This window comes from Engystomops pustulosus, chromosome 3 (assembly GCF_040894005.1).
Source record: "Engystomops pustulosus chromosome 3, aEngPut4.maternal, whole genome shotgun sequence".
Classification (NCBI taxonomy): domain Eukaryota; kingdom Metazoa; phylum Chordata; class Amphibia; order Anura; family Leptodactylidae; genus Engystomops; species Engystomops pustulosus.
The window spans coordinates 163,054,991-163,071,783 of record NC_092413.1 but is presented as its reverse complement, the minus strand read 5'-3'; the positions used below and the strand labels follow the sequence as shown (position 1 = coordinate 163,071,783).

The following is a 16,793-nucleotide window of genomic DNA, read 5'->3' as shown; positions in this document are numbered from 1 at the left end:
AAAGGACATTCAAAAATATGGGGTCTGCTGTCAAGCCACTCCTGACCAATAGACAATGCTAGAACGTCTTACCTGGGCGAAGGAGAAAAATAACGGGACTGTTGCTCAGTGATCCAAGGTGTTGTTTTAAGAAGTACATTTAAAAGTACATTTTGCTAATTTTTTATATGAAGGTCCCAGAGTGGATGAAGATTGGAGAGGCACAATCCAATCTGCTTGAGATCTAGTGTGAAGTTTCCACAATTAGTGATGGTTTGGAGAGCCATGTCATCTGCTGGTGTAGGTCCACTGAATCTTATCAAGACCAAAGTCAGCAAAGCTGTCTAGCAGGAAATTATAGAGAACTTCATGCTTCTCTCTGCCAAAAAGCTTTTTGGAAATGGAATTTTCATTTTCCAGCAGGACTTTGCCCCTGTCCACACTACCAAAAGTACCAATACCTGGTTTTATAACCAAAGTTTCACTGTGCTTGATTGGCCAGCAAACTCATCTGACCTAATCTATAGGGTATTTGCAAGAGGAAGATGAGAGACACCAGACCCAACAATGCAGATGAGCTGAAGGCTACTATCAAAGCAATCCGGGCTTACATAACACCTGTGCAGTGCCATCTGCTGATCCCTCCATACCATAACACCAGCTGATCATCTCTATGCTGCACCACATTGATGCAGTCATTCATGCAAAAGGAGCTCCAACCAAGTTTTGAGTGCATTTACTATACATAATTTTCATTTGGCCAACATTTCTGTATTCAAATTTTTTTTTTTTTTTTTTTACAGTTGGTGTAATTTAATATTCTAACTTTCTTTGATACGATTTTTTGGGGAAGATTTACTTACCCGGTCCTGTCACGATCCAGCGGGGCGTTCTCCGTCGTGGATTCAGGTCTTCCGGCGATTCACTAAGGTAGTGCGCCCGATGTCCGTCGGAGTTCACCAACCTATTCCCGGTGCATGTAAGCGCGTGTCAAGCGACACAATTTTGTTTTTTAAATACCACGGCTTTTCCAAATCCGTCGGGTTTTCCGACGGCCACGCCCACGATTTCTGTTGCATGCATGCCGGTGCCGATGTGCCGCAATCCGATAGCGTGCGCCAAAAACCCAGGGCAATTCGACGCAAACCGGTAATTTTCGTGAAACCGGACGGAAAACTGGATTTCGGACCCTTAGTAAATGTGCCCCAATATACAAAACATTAGGTAAAGTGGCCAACCCCTTTAGTGCTCCAGAGCAAGAGCAATCCACGGCTGTGTTTTCTGATTGATATTCCAGTAAGAAACAATATTTAAGCCAAAATCTGGAGGTTCTCCTTAACTACCTTTTAACAGAAGTCAGGAAAAGGAGAGATCCTCTAGTTTAGATCACAGTCCAGCACACTTTATAATACATTTGAAGGCAGTACAAACCATCAGGCATACAATCCAGAATCATGAAAAAAAAAAAAAAAAATTAGCAACATTCACACAGAGGATTTTGACACAGTTTTACAGTCTGAAATTTCAATTTTTCGTAGTTGCCTCTGTTATCTGCCCTGGTCACCAAGTGTTTTAGGCATAAAGTGAAACTGCCACCACTTTTTTTTTAATTATTTCAATAATGCATATAATCAAAATCGATTATAAATTTTTCCCAAAAATGTATAAAAATATTAATCCATTTCTAATGACATGGCACATGGTATGTGTCGTTTGCAGTACATAGGAATGCATGCATCTAAGCAATGCTTGTCGCTAGGGGTAAGCCAACACCATCTTGGTTAGCAGTGGAAGATGCCGGAGAAGAATGAAGAGCGCCTTTATGGTAAGAATAGTGGGAGGAGGCTACTTGGGACAGGAGCTGCGACTATGGGCTACTGAAGGCTCTAGTAACTATTGGCTACTGTGGGGGTAGCCGCTGTGACTATTGGCTACTGTGGGGGTAGCCGCTATAACTATTGGCTACTCTGTGGAGAACCGCTGTGACTATTTGCTAGAAGTAAAGACTGACTATGGTATATTGAAAAAAATATATAGGACCCTGTGTCATTGCTAAATTAAGTTGAGAGAAATTTCTGTAGTGTTGGGAATAGAGCAGTGGAGGACAATAAAATGTTTAGGTCATTAAGATCATAAATTTGAATCAAAGCAACCAGTGAGGTAGTTTTCTACCCTACAGAATATGTAGCATTATGCTAAAAATGCAAGTTACAAGCTTTTGAAAATATGTATTCATAAATGTATCGTAGTTATGGGGGAAGATAGTTTCTTAGTCTGGTAGTGACTGAACTAAATCTCATGAGATTTGACGGACACATGTCAAATCACACCTCATAGGGCATTATGTAGTCCAAAGACTAGATAAAGCTGTGCCCTGTGCCTGTGACAGGTCGGAGTAATTCTGTATATACTGAAATACAATTTTAAAAGCTTTGAACATATTTTTTACCAACATAAGTATTAGTGAAAGGCCATGACTTGATGCAAGGAGCGGTTCAGGGTAGGAAAAAAAACCTGTTTCCTACAAATGAAAAATCCTTAACAATTAATCAAATTATTATTATTATTCAGTTCAAGACAAAAAAACTATATGGAGCTATAAAGAGAAAATAACAAAAGGAGAAAGAAAACACACACAAAACCACAAAGAACCACAGTACTGGATAAGAATACATAATCTCACCATCTGAGCTCGTAGATACATCTGAGCCTGGTTTGCGCTCAGAGATGGAGAAGTACTTCCAAGTAACATTGTTTTCTGTGTAATACTGCTGCTTGTGCTACTGGAGGTCTGAGATCGACTTACAATTTGTGTTGGTGGAGGTGAAGTGGAGAGAGTGAGCTTGTGGGGGAAAAGGGATAAAACAAGTTTAGAATTATGAAACTTCAATACCAGAAAAATAAACAGCATGCTGCATGTCATATGTATGTTAAGGAAATAAAAGCAGAGAAAATAAGGATCTGATACTTATAGGGAGGTTCAAATAATAAAGCAGCAACCATAACAATAGCCACACTTGATAACAATATCCAGCAGTGGTGATGAAAGTAAGAAGTTAGGTGGGTAAATGTATGGGCCTATACAGGAAGCTTTTCAGACTAAGCACAGAATAAAAATGTAAACTACATCATTGTAAAAGAACACTGATCAAAATTAGAGAACCCTTTCAGATACCTGCAAGTAATTGGTGGTAATCTGGCACCTGGAACTAATTTCCCTAATTATCATCCTTAGTAGTTATTATTATCACTAATAATAACAATTAGTTTTCACTGACTGCAAAAATGGCGTACCCTTCCAAAATGACTGAAACCCTCCAGCACCAGGTAGTCCAGATGAAGGCCAAAGGGCTTCCCCTTGTAACCCCTAGTTACAAACAGACCTCTCGATTTTGGTAATTTACAGTACTTTGGCCCTGGGCTACAATAAACAGCTATAAGAGTTATTAAAGGCGTCTGCAAGCTTTAAGCTTTATTGTTAATCCTGGTTCTTATGACAATCCAACATTTTTAACCCCTAGGGGACACAGCCTATTTTGGCCTTAAGGACGCGGCCGCATTCTTCAAATCTGACCTGTGTCACTGTAAGTGGTTATAGTTTTGGAACGCTATGAGATATCCAGGGGATTTTGAGATTTTGAGATACCCAGGGGAATTTGGGGGAATCTATAGGCTAATTGGTGAGATTTTATTAACTCTTTGTTGGTGGAGGAAATGAAAATCATCACTTTTCAGGAAGATTTTTATGGGGTTTTTTTTTTGGCTGTTTACCATACCATAAAAATAGTATATTATTTTTATTCTATGGGTCGCCACGATTACAAAAAGACCTCATTTATATAGATTTTTTATTTTTTTCCCATTTTTAGTGCATAAAAAGTAATTTGGCAAAAATGTTGTTACTTTTAGCATCACCGTCTTTCATATGCATAACTTTTTTATTTTTCGCCTCACAAATCTGTTTAAGGGCTTATTTTTTGCGAGAAGGATTGTTCTTTTTAGTGGTCTTATTTTAGAGTGCATAACATTTTTTAAATCCCTTTTTAGAGCATTTTTATAGGGTATTAATTGAAAATGATCTTTTTTCTGGAGCTTTTTTTTGTTTTGTTTTTTACGGGGTTAACTTTGCGGATCTAATAACGATTCTGTTTTATTATGCAGATTGTTACGGACGCAGGGATACCAAATATGTGGGGGTTTTGTGTATTTTATTCAATTGTACTGAATAAAAACCAATTTGGAGAAAATCTTGTTCATCTTAGCATCATCATCTTTTCATATGCAGAACTTTTTTATTTTTCGGCTGACAAATCTAGTTAGGGGCTTATTTTTTGCGAGAAGATTTGTTCTTTTTAGTGGGCTTATTTTGGAGTGCATAACATTTTTTAAATTACTTTTTAGAGCATTTTTTTATAGGGTATTAATAAAAAATTATCTTTTTTCGGAACGTTTTTGCGTTTTTTTTTCTACGGCGTGTACCGTGCGGGTCCAGTAACGATTCTGTTTTATTATACAGATTGTTACGGACGCGGCAATACCAAATATGCGGGGTTTTTTGTGTTTTTTATACTTTATTAAGTGTTTTTATGGGAAAGTGACATTTTAGGGGCTTATATTTTTATGTATTTATTTTTTATTTATTATAATGTGTAGTGTTAAGTGTTTTTGCATATTTTTACTTATACATACTTGAACTTGAACCAGTGATGCTCTGATCACTGGTTCAAGTTCAATACACTGCTCTACAATACTATTTTATTGTAGAGCAGTGTAAACTGTCTGAGCAGGCAGGCGCATGCTCAGACAGTTTACAGTCAGACCCGGAAGGGGTCTGGCTGCCATGGAGACCGGGCAGCTCCGGGGCACATGCCAGTCCTCAGAGCTGCCCGGAAGTGGATCGGATCCCCCGGTAAGCGGCACAGGGGATCCGATCCACAGCGCAAACACCCTTACACGCCGCGGTCATGTTTGACCGCGGCGTGTAAGGGGTTAACACCCGCGATCGGAGCCGTACTATACAGCTGACAGCCGCTGCTTCTGGTACCGGCTCCGTTCGTGAGCCGGTGCCAGAAGCAGGACGTTATAGAACGTCCCCGTGCGCTAAGCATCTAGCCCCGGGGACGTACTATAACGTCCTGGTGCGCCTAGGGGTTAAAATGCAATCACATAGAGACCAAAAAACATTTGTCTGGAGTTACAATTATAAAATATACAGTTTCGACTTACATACAAATTCAACTTAAGAACAATCCTACAGTATGTAACCTGGGGACTGCCTGTACTTTAGTAATTTTGTAAAACACTGTTCTAGTGGCGTGGTGCATCCCTTATAAATAAATGGATCATACATTGTTCTCTAACTTTGATCTACGGCAAACAATCACATACAACCAAAGCCTCTTTATTCACACATTTCAAATAGGGATAAGAGTTATACTCTTATTATAGTTATACTCTTATACTCGAGAAAACACCAGCTAAAGAAAGTCCCAAAAGTACTTTACAATACCATGGATAGCTCCACTAATATATTAACCCCAAAATACAAGAGCTCTACTTCATTTAATATTTTGAGTACTCTTTATAAAATACGCATATAATAACAGCCATAAAAATGACACACCCGGTTTTGGATGTGTGGAGAAGGGAGTGGTCATTCTGGCAGAAATAGGACCTGCCCTAACTTTCAAAGGGTTTTTCCCACAAACAAAAGTGAGGCCCTATCCACATGATAGGGTCTAACTTGCTGATCAGTGTGGGTCTCAGTGCCGAGACCCCCCACAGATCACGGAAACGTACCTCCGCTGGACCCCTCGTCACTCTGTCAGACTAATGGAGCAGACAGCAGAGTATGACCGTTCTGCTCTATTAATCTCTATGGAGCCGACAGAGATCGCAGAGCGCAAGTGGATAGGGCCTAACTTTTTTTAGCGGGAAAACCCCTCAAAGGGGCTGCCGTGAACTAGCAGCCGCCATTTGCGGCTGTGTGAATGGAGCCTAATGAAATAGAGGTTGTTACTCATTTCTGCAGTCAGCAGCTGTTCATGCCATATGTCAACTTTCCTATTTTCATGTATACAAAGTCTGCAAGAAAATATACCAGTATATAAGTAGTCAATATCCCTGCAACTGAAGTCATGAGTAGATTTTGCTCCCTGCTGATTCATGAAAGTGATTTTTAGTTTCTTATGTTCTAAGGTAAAACAACATAAAGGTTTTTGGATAATGAATGAGAAACTTACAGACGTCTGGGGAACTGCGGACTGCTGACTGACAGCACAAGGGGAGACGGACCGTCTGTCACCAGATACACCTGCCTAAAAACAAAAACAAGTAATAATATGGACAGTGATAGCAAAAAATATAAGGAGAGGTGTCGAATGGTCCCCATTATACATCATAATCAATATTTTAAAGGGAACCTGGCATGTAGGGTATGAAATATACTTTCTAGCATGTGAAATATCATACATCACGTCCTATTTTAGCTGAAATGAGTCCAGTTTAGAGGCTGCTTGGGGAATGTCACATCAAATGGCGCTGTATCAGGTAAGTACACATTTATTTTTTTAATTTTATTACAGCCCCCGCCACACCTCTAGATTTTTTAATATAGTCACACAAGCCCTTTAATTTAGGACAACTATAGGGGAATCAGTTACCAAGACAAATGCTAGTCATAGTCTGCAGAATGCTGCAGAGAAACAAATGATATAAATTAATGCAGTGACAGGTTGAGAATGTGCCCTTTAACCCTACTCCTTTCTATAGGACTGCCATGGAAAGCCAATGACAATGCTTGGCTACCTCCGGCTTAGAGCAGTGATGGCGAACCTTTGAAATACAAGATGCCCACACTTCAACCCAAAATCCACATGCCAACGCAGTAATCAAACCTGAATCCTGAAATGTAAAAGGAAATCCACCATCAAAATCAAGCATTATAGACCAGGGGAAGTTACTTTTAAAGTTATGCTAATGAGCCTGGTGTGTTACCAGAGCCCATCATTGCTCTGGCTTCACAGGCTGGTACACTGTCTCCCCTCCCCCTGTACTCCCTTGGCACATCCCATCTCCGAGCAGCAAAGGAGGGTGACTTTTTACCAGCACACAGTAGGAGGGTGAAGTGCTTCTGCACAGTGCAAACGCATGTGAATCTGCAGCAAGGAGGGGCTCTGGTAACACCCTTCTGGCTCATTAGCGTAATTTTAAAAGTTAATTTAAGAAGTAAGGAAGCCATGGATAACAAATATAAGAAGATCCCTGCAATCACAATGCCTTGATCTATAAGTGAGGGCCACTGGTCTATCATGCTTGATTTTGTAGGTAGATTTCCACCAATTTAGAAAAAAACAATTCATACATTAACATCTCAAGTTTTGTGCCCCCATATAGTATTATCGCCCCTCTTAAAAGAAATTTACCCCATGAATGCAGGGCTTCTAAACCAAGCATACTTACACACTTGGACAAAATTGTTGGTACCCATTGCTTAATGAAAGAAAGTCTCCAGTTGGGTAAGTCTCCAGTTGGAGACGTAACGCGTGGGGAGCCCTCCACCTCCTGATCATTCCACCACCCCGCCTGCATGCTGCTATTACTCTGGTTTGTTTGCCAGGTCACTTGTTATATGTACTAGGGTTTGCCTCCATTACCTTTATCGACTTTTTACCATGTTTACATTGTACGCATTAATTCCCTTAAAGGGGTATTCCGGGAATATGAACGTCTGACACAAAAACCCTTGATGATATAAATAAATGAATACAACAATACTCAATGTCATTAGTCACAAAACAGAGCTATAATAATTTTATTTTATGATTTACTAAATTTATGGCCTCTCTAAAGTAGGTGGAGTTATCACTAAGATGGCCGCCACTGGAAACTACAAGTTCCATGATCCTTTAGTTCTCAGTAACTCCTCCTCCTCCCTCTTATGCTCTGCTCCCAGTGATGATGTAACAGGTTTTCTTGCTCTGTTACCATAGTAATGATGTGTAACTGCCATCACCACAACAGCGGCCATACTGGATGCACTGCAACCAACCGACTACAGCCAAACATAGTGCTGATCACATGACCTGCCCAGGCAGGTGCGGGACATGTGATGTGGACATGTGACCAGCGGCCATCTTCTGTCCTGCAACGGACCGAGCGGAGGAAATTAACGGACTAATTAAAGGGCCAGTAGCATTTTAATTCTTCATTACAGTCTATGTCACCAGCATTTTCTGCTAAGGGGAGCAAAATTTTAAATAACAACTAATTACACATTAGCTTATATTTTGAGTGCCCACATGTATATGAATTATGCTGATTCCTGGAATACCCCTTTAACCCTTACTTCCATGGCAGCTTGACAGATGCACTTGCACTTTATATGTGTCTTTTCATTGTTTAGGGGTGGTTTTGGGTGGATACCACCCATTCAGGAGGTGTCTTGTTTTTGCACCGACCATAGTGCATTACATGGTAGACAATTGTATGTACTTTGGTACAGTTTTAATTGATTTTATATGCATGTTTGTGTTCAGTGTTGAATATTAATAAAATTTGTTATGTTTTTTTGAATCAAATCATGTCAGTGACACACTACTTTTTTCCCTGATTCTTGAATTGTGGTTTATTATCTACCCTTGTCCAACATTGTCCTGACCCCCCTGTGTGCATTTTCAGTCCAATAAGGAGCATCAGATAAATGATTTGCAAAGCTGAGAGTCTTAGTCGATGTTAGAGCCAAGTAATGTCAAGCCTCTGGATATTCAGTACCTGTTGGACAGAGGCCAAACTCTGAAGCTGAGTGCTGCCCAAATGCTGCTGTTGCAGTGCTGCCGTCTGCAGCATTAGATGTTGCTGCTGGGCTGCATACATTTGCTGAAGATACTGGGCAGCAGAGCTCGGAGGACGATTCAGTGTCTGTTGAATAACCTGCAAGAAAAGCATTTACAATTGCTATAAAAACAGACCCCTCACATTTATACAGTCATCACTAAATAAGCATATCAAGACGCGGGTGGGGATGTTCTATTATATCTATCTGTGGAGAAAGACCCAGGACAATATCTTGGAAACCCATGGATAGAAAGCTATATTTCTATCGCCAATACATTTATAAATATGTCTCCATATTTCAGGCAGAACGGTTATTTATATCTATTATTTGCTTCTGAATATGGAGATATATTCAGCTGGAATGCTCTTACTCCATCCCAACTACCTAGATTTCTGTCACCACCTAGTGGTGACTTTCATATATTACACATATAACAGGCTCTGAATGTTTTAGTAAAATAACAATACATTCATTTTCTGTACAAAAATGTTTCAGGCCTTCCAGCTGTATCCATGTGAGTTTAGTGGAATAATAGTGGAATGTGTGTCAGACAGATTTCCGAGCCTGAACCCGCATGCCGTATGTGGTATGTCAGCCAAAAAACAGACATGGATCAGGTATGTCCATCCAAACTTGTCATAGAGGGATTTATGCATGTAAGATTTATCATAGTGGTTTCATAGTGGCTTTTTCATGAATGTGACACATGAAGTGTTAGAGATAAGCAGACCTCGACTTTAAGTTTAGGTGCGTCCCGTGGGACATATTGCTGGATTGGTGGCCATGCAGCCCTACCGACCAGTCATGGCTGTGATTGCTGGTGACTAGTCGGGATGCATCCAAACCCCAACCTAAAAAAGAATTCTGCTTATCTCTAGTGTTAAATGTCTGCATTTATAAAGGAAATCTACCAACAAAATCAAGCATAATAAACAAGGGGCACTTACTCATAGACCCAGGCAATGTGACTGTGGTAATTGTCTTATATGTGTTATCCATAACCCTCTTCCTTTAAAAATCAACTTATAAATGCCTGAAAAGCTCATGAGGTGTTGCAAGAGCCCCCCCAAGCTGTAGCTTCACAGGCTGTTAAACTGAGAAGAAAATTTCCCCACCTTCCACTGTGGGAGATTACATCAGGCAGCGGGGGAAACAGTATGACAGCCACTGAAGCTACAGCACAGAGGGACTCTAGTAACATCTCCCAGTAGCCCTTCAGGTTCATTAGAATACTTTTAAAAGTTTAGAAGGAAGAGTTTTAGAAGGAAGGAGGCCATAGATAACAAATATCAGAAGATTTCCACAGTCACAGTGCCTGGATCTATAAGTAAGTGTCCCTGGGTTATCCATGCTTTATATGATATGGACCAAATTTTCTTATCATTCTATTTTGTACTGTTCTTTTATATCCATTTTAGACATAAGCAAAATTTGTGTCCCTACATAGTCTTACCCAGTTAATAATTTACTAAATAAAAATAATAAAAATTAACAGGAACTGACAGATCCCTTTTTTATTGGATATCTAATTTGCTTTTGGTCATTTTCACACAAACCATAGTAAAAGTACATTTCTGTGACTGAGACTGTGGGGGATATTTATCAGGACCTCTGCGCACCGCCAGTGGCGCAGAGGCCCTGAAATAATCGCAAATGCTAGCTTATTGCTAGCTTTATCGATTATTTCCCCCGATCCGCCACATTCACGCCAGTGGGGCGTGAAAGGGGTGGGGCGCAGCCGGGAGTGGGCCGGCGCGGGGCGTTACTGTCCCGCGCCTGCGCACTTGCTGCTGCCAGCGACTTTTCATACGCCAGCGTATGATAAATATCCCCCTGTGTGTCACAATCCAAAATGAAAGCAATAGAGCATCTATATCACACAAAAGTCTAAAAAACATATCAACTATTGGTTGTTTCATCTCCAGCCCTAAAAACAAAACTGCTTTTGAGAGTTGTTATCCAGCACTGATCTCCCATACCTGCACAGCATGTCTGTCTGAGCTGTACACAGAGATAGGCGGAGGATGGGCAGCAGGAGGGCTTGTGGTAGTCGGAGGTGGTGACGACGTGGTGACAGTATGCTCACCCTCCATGGTTTCTGGTTAAAATTGGATTCTAAAAATAAAATAAAAAAATAAAGTTGAATTTTTTTCTCTAACCAAATGTCTTGAGATGCAAGTTAGTATATGTGATATATTTACAATAAAAAGGGCAGATCTGTTGAAATTACAATATTATGTACAATTTCTGTATGGTTAAGTGGACCTGCCCCCATACTATTCTGTCCATCGGCATTCTTTAGTACAATATGGTTTTAGTGGTTACATTTTCGGGATCCTTTGATGGTCTTGTATAGTTACATACTACCTGTCATTCTGCATCCAGCACGGCACTGCTCTATTCCACTTTATCCCAGTGTGCGCATGCTCGGTTCTTCCCGTCCTACTGTCCTCGGGCAGGAGGCACGGCATTGGCATCACATGACATGGTGTTAACACTGCCTCGATGATGACACTGTCCGGCCCTGCCGATGACGTGGTTACGGGCCACCGAGCATGCGCCGATAACACAGGTGAAATCACTGCAAGTGACAGTTGCCGATCGCTCATTGGTCAGGTCCGATTTATATGTCTGGGTATGCACATGGTATGTTACCCCTTGAGAAAGACCGGTGGGTTGAAACACGCGTTGGGGATCTCACACGCCAGGTAAACCATGGTCATAGTTATCCGGCTCACAGTTACATACTAAATGTATCCATTCCTCAATTCAAGAGTTATCCTATTGTAGTGATCTGGTGAATACTACTGTGATCCGGATGGGCAAATCTAATAATTGTGTGTTACTATATCATGCCCTTTATTATAACTGATTGACCTTATGTACTATGGTTCCTGGCTATGTAAACTTATGTCTCTCCTGTAGCCACACTTTTTAATGGATATGTTTTATCATGTTCTGTGATTAATAAAGTTTATTTATTCATTTTCTACATAGCTTGTACGTCATTCCTCTTGTTTTTCTTGTGTGATGCATTTCCTAATATAGTTGAGAGGATTACTCACAGTTCCTTGGCATAATCATCTCCTATCCTACACTTAGGTTCGATTAACCTTTTGGCATATGAATACCAAAGTAATTTACCGTAACCTTTGCTACTTACTCTCTTGGGTAAAAATGTTGAACGTTGTCATGAAAACCAAAAAAAAAGTGACTTTTTTAGTTAGATAAAAAAAATTCAGTTCAACAAATAATAGACATCCATTCTACTCTTCTGAAAGGTTTACGAAATTGATGTCATACCAGGGAAGAAGTGTAATCCCTGTGCTTCCCACAATCTCTGTCCCTGTCTACTTTCTGGCCCTGTTGTAAGTTACATATGATAACTGGGTGATGGTCCCTACTCTGGGTTCATGCACAGAACGGAAAGACAGACAAACAAGAGAAGTACAAAATCATAAGGTAAAGAATGCTCAAAGATGCAAGCTAAGGGTCAGCTACACAGACTGCACTTAGCATATACAGATAACCAAACCAAAACTTATTATCTAACAAGCACTGAATGAAGTCCATATTGAGTTAAAATTAAGTGGCCCTGCTGCCTGTCACTCCAACTGGCACCTGTGACACATCCTCAGCTCCAGAGAGGCATTTACTATATTTATCCCACAAATTGGTGTAAATTTTTGCTCCCTTCCACACCAGCTCTTCATACATGAGTTTTTGTTGCATGTTAGCGCTATACACGCATCTCACTCTAGTGCTGCCTGGATGGTGCCTGGCACATGAAATGGGAGCAATGTGCATTCAATGGCCCATGTCTAATTTCATTGGTGCCAATGACTGCAAAAAAAAACTTCCCAAGCCGCAAACATGGGCAGGAATAAAATCTGCTCGGAAATATGCAACCTGGGCGATTGGTGGAGTTTCGGAACAGGAAATACTCCCAGTATTATGTGAATTTGTCTTGCTTTTCATGGCTATATGAAGGCTTGTTTTCTTTGGGACTAAATATATTTTTCAACAGCAAAATTTTGGGGCATATAAATGTTAACTTTTAATGCTTTCTCCAAAAACTGGAAAAAAAATTCCATCTGAGCCATTCCCTGTGTTTCTTCCAGCCTGAGAAACTGCTGATTTATGGAGTCATCTACCTTAGAACAATTTAACATTACATGGTAAAGCATGATCTAGTGCAGTGGTTCTCAACTTGTGGGTCGTGACCCCAGCAGGGGTCGAACGACCAAAACACAGGGGTCGCCTAAAGCCTTTGGAGACGCGATTTTATTGTGTTTTTACTGCAAATCGCATGGTTTGGGGTCACCGCAACATGAGTAACTTTCATTACAAAGGTTGAGAACCACTGATCTAGTGAGTAAATCTGCTACGTAAAAAGCAATGCCACCATCTATTAGGGTATGTGCAGAGAGGGAATATGTACTATAAAACCCGCTATGAGGAGTCCTGCTGACATGGATGATGTGACACTACGGGGATACGTGCCCATGACATGGATGGTGTGACACTATGAGGATAAGTCCTGCTGACATGGATGATGTGACACTATGAGGATACGCCCCGATGACATGGATGATGTGACACTATGAGGATACGCCCCGATGACATGGATGATGTGACACTATGAGGATACGCCCTGATGACATGGATGATATGACACTATGAGGAGTAGGTCCTGATGACGTGGATGATGTGACACTATGAGGAGTAGGTCCTGATGACATGGATGATGTGACACTATGAGGATACGTCCTGATGACATGGATGATGTGACACTATGAGGATACGTCCTGATGACATGGATGATGTGACACTATGAGGATACGTCCTGATGACATGGATGATGTGACACTATGAGGATACGTCCTGATGACATGGATGATGTGTCACTATGAGGACACGCCCCGATGACATGGATGATGTGTCACTATGAGGACACGCCCCGATGACATGGATGATGTGACACTATGAGGATACGTCCTGATGACATGGATGATGTGACACTATGAGGATACGTCCTGATGACATGGATGACGTGACACTATGAGGAGTAGGTCCTGATGACATGGATGATGTGACACTATGAGGATACGTCCTGATGACATGGATGATGTGACACTATGAGGATACGTCCCGATGACATGGATGATGTGACACTATGAGGAGTAGGTCCTGATGACATGGATGATGTGACACTATGAGGAGTAGGTCCTGATGACATGGATGATGTGACACTATGAGGATACGTCCTGATGACATGGATGATGTGACACTATGAGGATACGTCCCGATGACATGGATGATGTGACACTATGAGGATACGTCCTGATGACATGGATGATGTGACACTATGAGTAGGTCCCGATTACATGGATGATGTGACACTATGAGGAGTAGGTCCTGATGACATGGATGATGTGACACTATGAGTAGGTCCCGATTACATGGATGATGTGACACTATGAGGAGTAGGTCCTGATGACATGGATGATGTGACACTATGAGGATACGCCCCGATGACATGGATGATGTGACACTATGAGGATACGCCCCGATGACATGGATGATGTGACACTATGAGGATACGCCCCGATGACATGGATGATGTGACACTATGAGGATACGCCCCGATGACATGGATGATGTGACACTATGAGGATACGCCCCGATGACATGGATGATGTGACACTATGAGGATACGCCCCGATGACATGGATGATGTGACACTATGAGGATACATCCTGATGACATGGATGATGTGACACTATGAGGATACGTCCTGATGACATGGATGATGTGACACTATGAGGATACGTCCTGATGACATGGATGATGTGACACTATGAGGATACGTCCTGATGACATGGATGATGTGACACTATGAGGAGTAGGTCCTGATGACATGGATGATGTGACACTATGAGGATACGTCCTGATGACATGGATGATGTGACACTATGAGGATACGTCCTGATGACATGGATGATGTGACACTATGAGGAGTAGGTCCCCATACACATTGATCACGTGTGTCAGTGTATACAGCACGGAGTGCCCGCCCACCACACACCGTCCTCCAGTGCAGACCCTCCGGTGCACACACGCAACGGCTCACAGCACACCACGTGACTCCCAGCCGCCGTCACACGTCTTCCCTGTCAGCTGTCCTAGTGACAGCCCTTCACCTCACTGAGGGGTCACACTGCTGCCCTCCCCCTCCTGGCGCTGACCCGCCCTGCTCAGCCAGATGTTATGTGACTTCCCGCGGCTTCTAATCGATCACTGCCGCCGACTAGCATCTCCATACCCCACACTGGACGCTCACACTCACTTACTCACTGAGTTTCCGCCATTTTCTATCTTCGTCACTAGGTGTCGCTGCGCATGCGTCGTGCTGCCGTGTGACTATCAGCTGGTGAGGGCATTTAACCCCACACGTGCTCTGCTGGAGCTGCCCCATCCTGGCACACATGCCCACATACCGGAGCTGTACATAGAGGGTGGCTTCTTCATGCACTTACTACAGGATTTACACCAGTACTCACTATACCGACCGCCTCTAGTAAGACTCGGTGTACACCATCATGTTTCCCATCCATGCAGAGAATCCGCACATGTGTTCCTGTGCTTTTACAATAGGAAGTCTGATCCACAAAAAATTAAACTGGGCTATATTTCTGCAGACCACATATAGCCAACAATGATGTATTTGTGCATGAACTCGAATGGATCCAAAGTTACCATTGACCAACATTTACTAAATCACTACAGTACCAGAACCAAGCTACACAGAGTAAGACCCCTTTCACATTAGCGTTTTTCATGCACGATTTCTGTGTGTGCTTTTGATGTCCAGTACTTACATTGCACTCTGTCCCATTGTTTTCAAAGGTCTCGTTTTTAGTTGCGTTTTTTTTCAAAATCTTAGCCTGCTCTACTTTTGCACGGTTTTCACATCCCATTAATGTCAATGGGAACGCACATAGTGAAAAGGCCTATGGAACCGAACTTAAAGGAAACCTACCACTACGATTCTACCTATAAAGCTTCTACCCATACATCCACGCCCCAGTAGCCTCTTTTCTCCTCCTACCCTGACATCTTCGGCGCGCGCCCTTGTCCAAGAAGCCGGAGTTCTGCGCATGCACAATAGCTCCGGCTTTGGAGCAGTGGCCAACAATGTCAGGGTAGGTAGAAGGAGAAAAGTGGCTACTTGGGCGTGGAGTAGCCGCGACGTGTAGCCTCATGTCCGGCTACTCCACGCCCCAATAGCCACTTAAGAAAATTGACATATTAGGGTATTAAAAAGATAGCGGGGACATGAGGATTAGTTCTAAAAGGGGCTATCCTCACGTCCCATACATCCACCTACCACCTGTAATAACTTTATAGGTAGAATGGTGGTGGTAGGTTCCCTTTTAAAATTTGAGAATGGGAACAGTGCCAAGTATACTACATGTATAAAAGCTAACATGTGAACCAGCCTAATATCATATACAGAATTTGAATCAGTCTTTTTGAACCCGTTTTTGGGCCGTTTTTAAGTAGTCTGTTATAAAACACATGTTTGTTTTTTTTAAATCTCATCCATTTTTTGACCCGTTTTAATTGAGATAATTGGTAAAAGCCAGTCAAAAACGGATGTGTTTTTTTAACGGCCTGCTTAAAAACGGCACAAAAATAAGTTCAAAATTCCACGTGTGCCGCCAAACTGTTACTTTGTGAGGAAATTTAGAGGACACATCTCAAATCCTGACTTCAATGTCACAAGAGCATCATACAAGGATGTGTCAGACTCTTTAGTGATGGTAGTGGGTGGCAATAGCAGGCTGTAGAGGATTAATGTCATTAAAGGGGTATTCACATTACAGCAAATGAATGTTTTTATTTGTATTGTAAAAAGTTATACAATTTTCCAATACACTTTCTGTATCAATTCCTCACGGTTTTCTACATCTCT

General features: G+C 41.7%; 1 protein-coding gene across 7 annotated transcripts in view; it reads right to left on the bottom strand.

The window, feature by feature from the left end:
• Positions 1-15,259, bottom strand: part of PHC3 (polyhomeotic homolog 3) — a 49,659-nt gene extending 34,400 nt beyond the window's left edge. For 2 of the 7 annotated variants that reach the window (XR_011854294.1, XR_011854295.1), the window contains exons 1-5: positions 15,169-15,241; positions 10,795-10,930; positions 8,752-8,910; positions 6,222-6,296; positions 2,663-2,821 (exon numbers count right to left, since the gene is read on the bottom strand). Coding sequence is in view for 5 of the 7 variants with exons in the window: in XM_072142835.1 (XP_071998936.1) it covers positions 2,663-2,821; positions 6,222-6,296; positions 8,752-8,910; positions 10,795-10,908 (507 nt within the window). In the remaining 2 variants the exon portion in view is untranslated. Of the gene's footprint in view, positions 1-2,662; positions 2,822-6,221; positions 6,297-8,751; positions 8,911-10,794; positions 10,931-11,182; positions 11,281-15,164 lie in introns of those variants that run through there. The other 5 variants (XM_072142834.1, XM_072142838.1, XM_072142835.1 and 2 more) reach the window with 4 other exon arrangements.
• Positions 15,260-16,793: the final 1,534 nt, after the last annotated feature.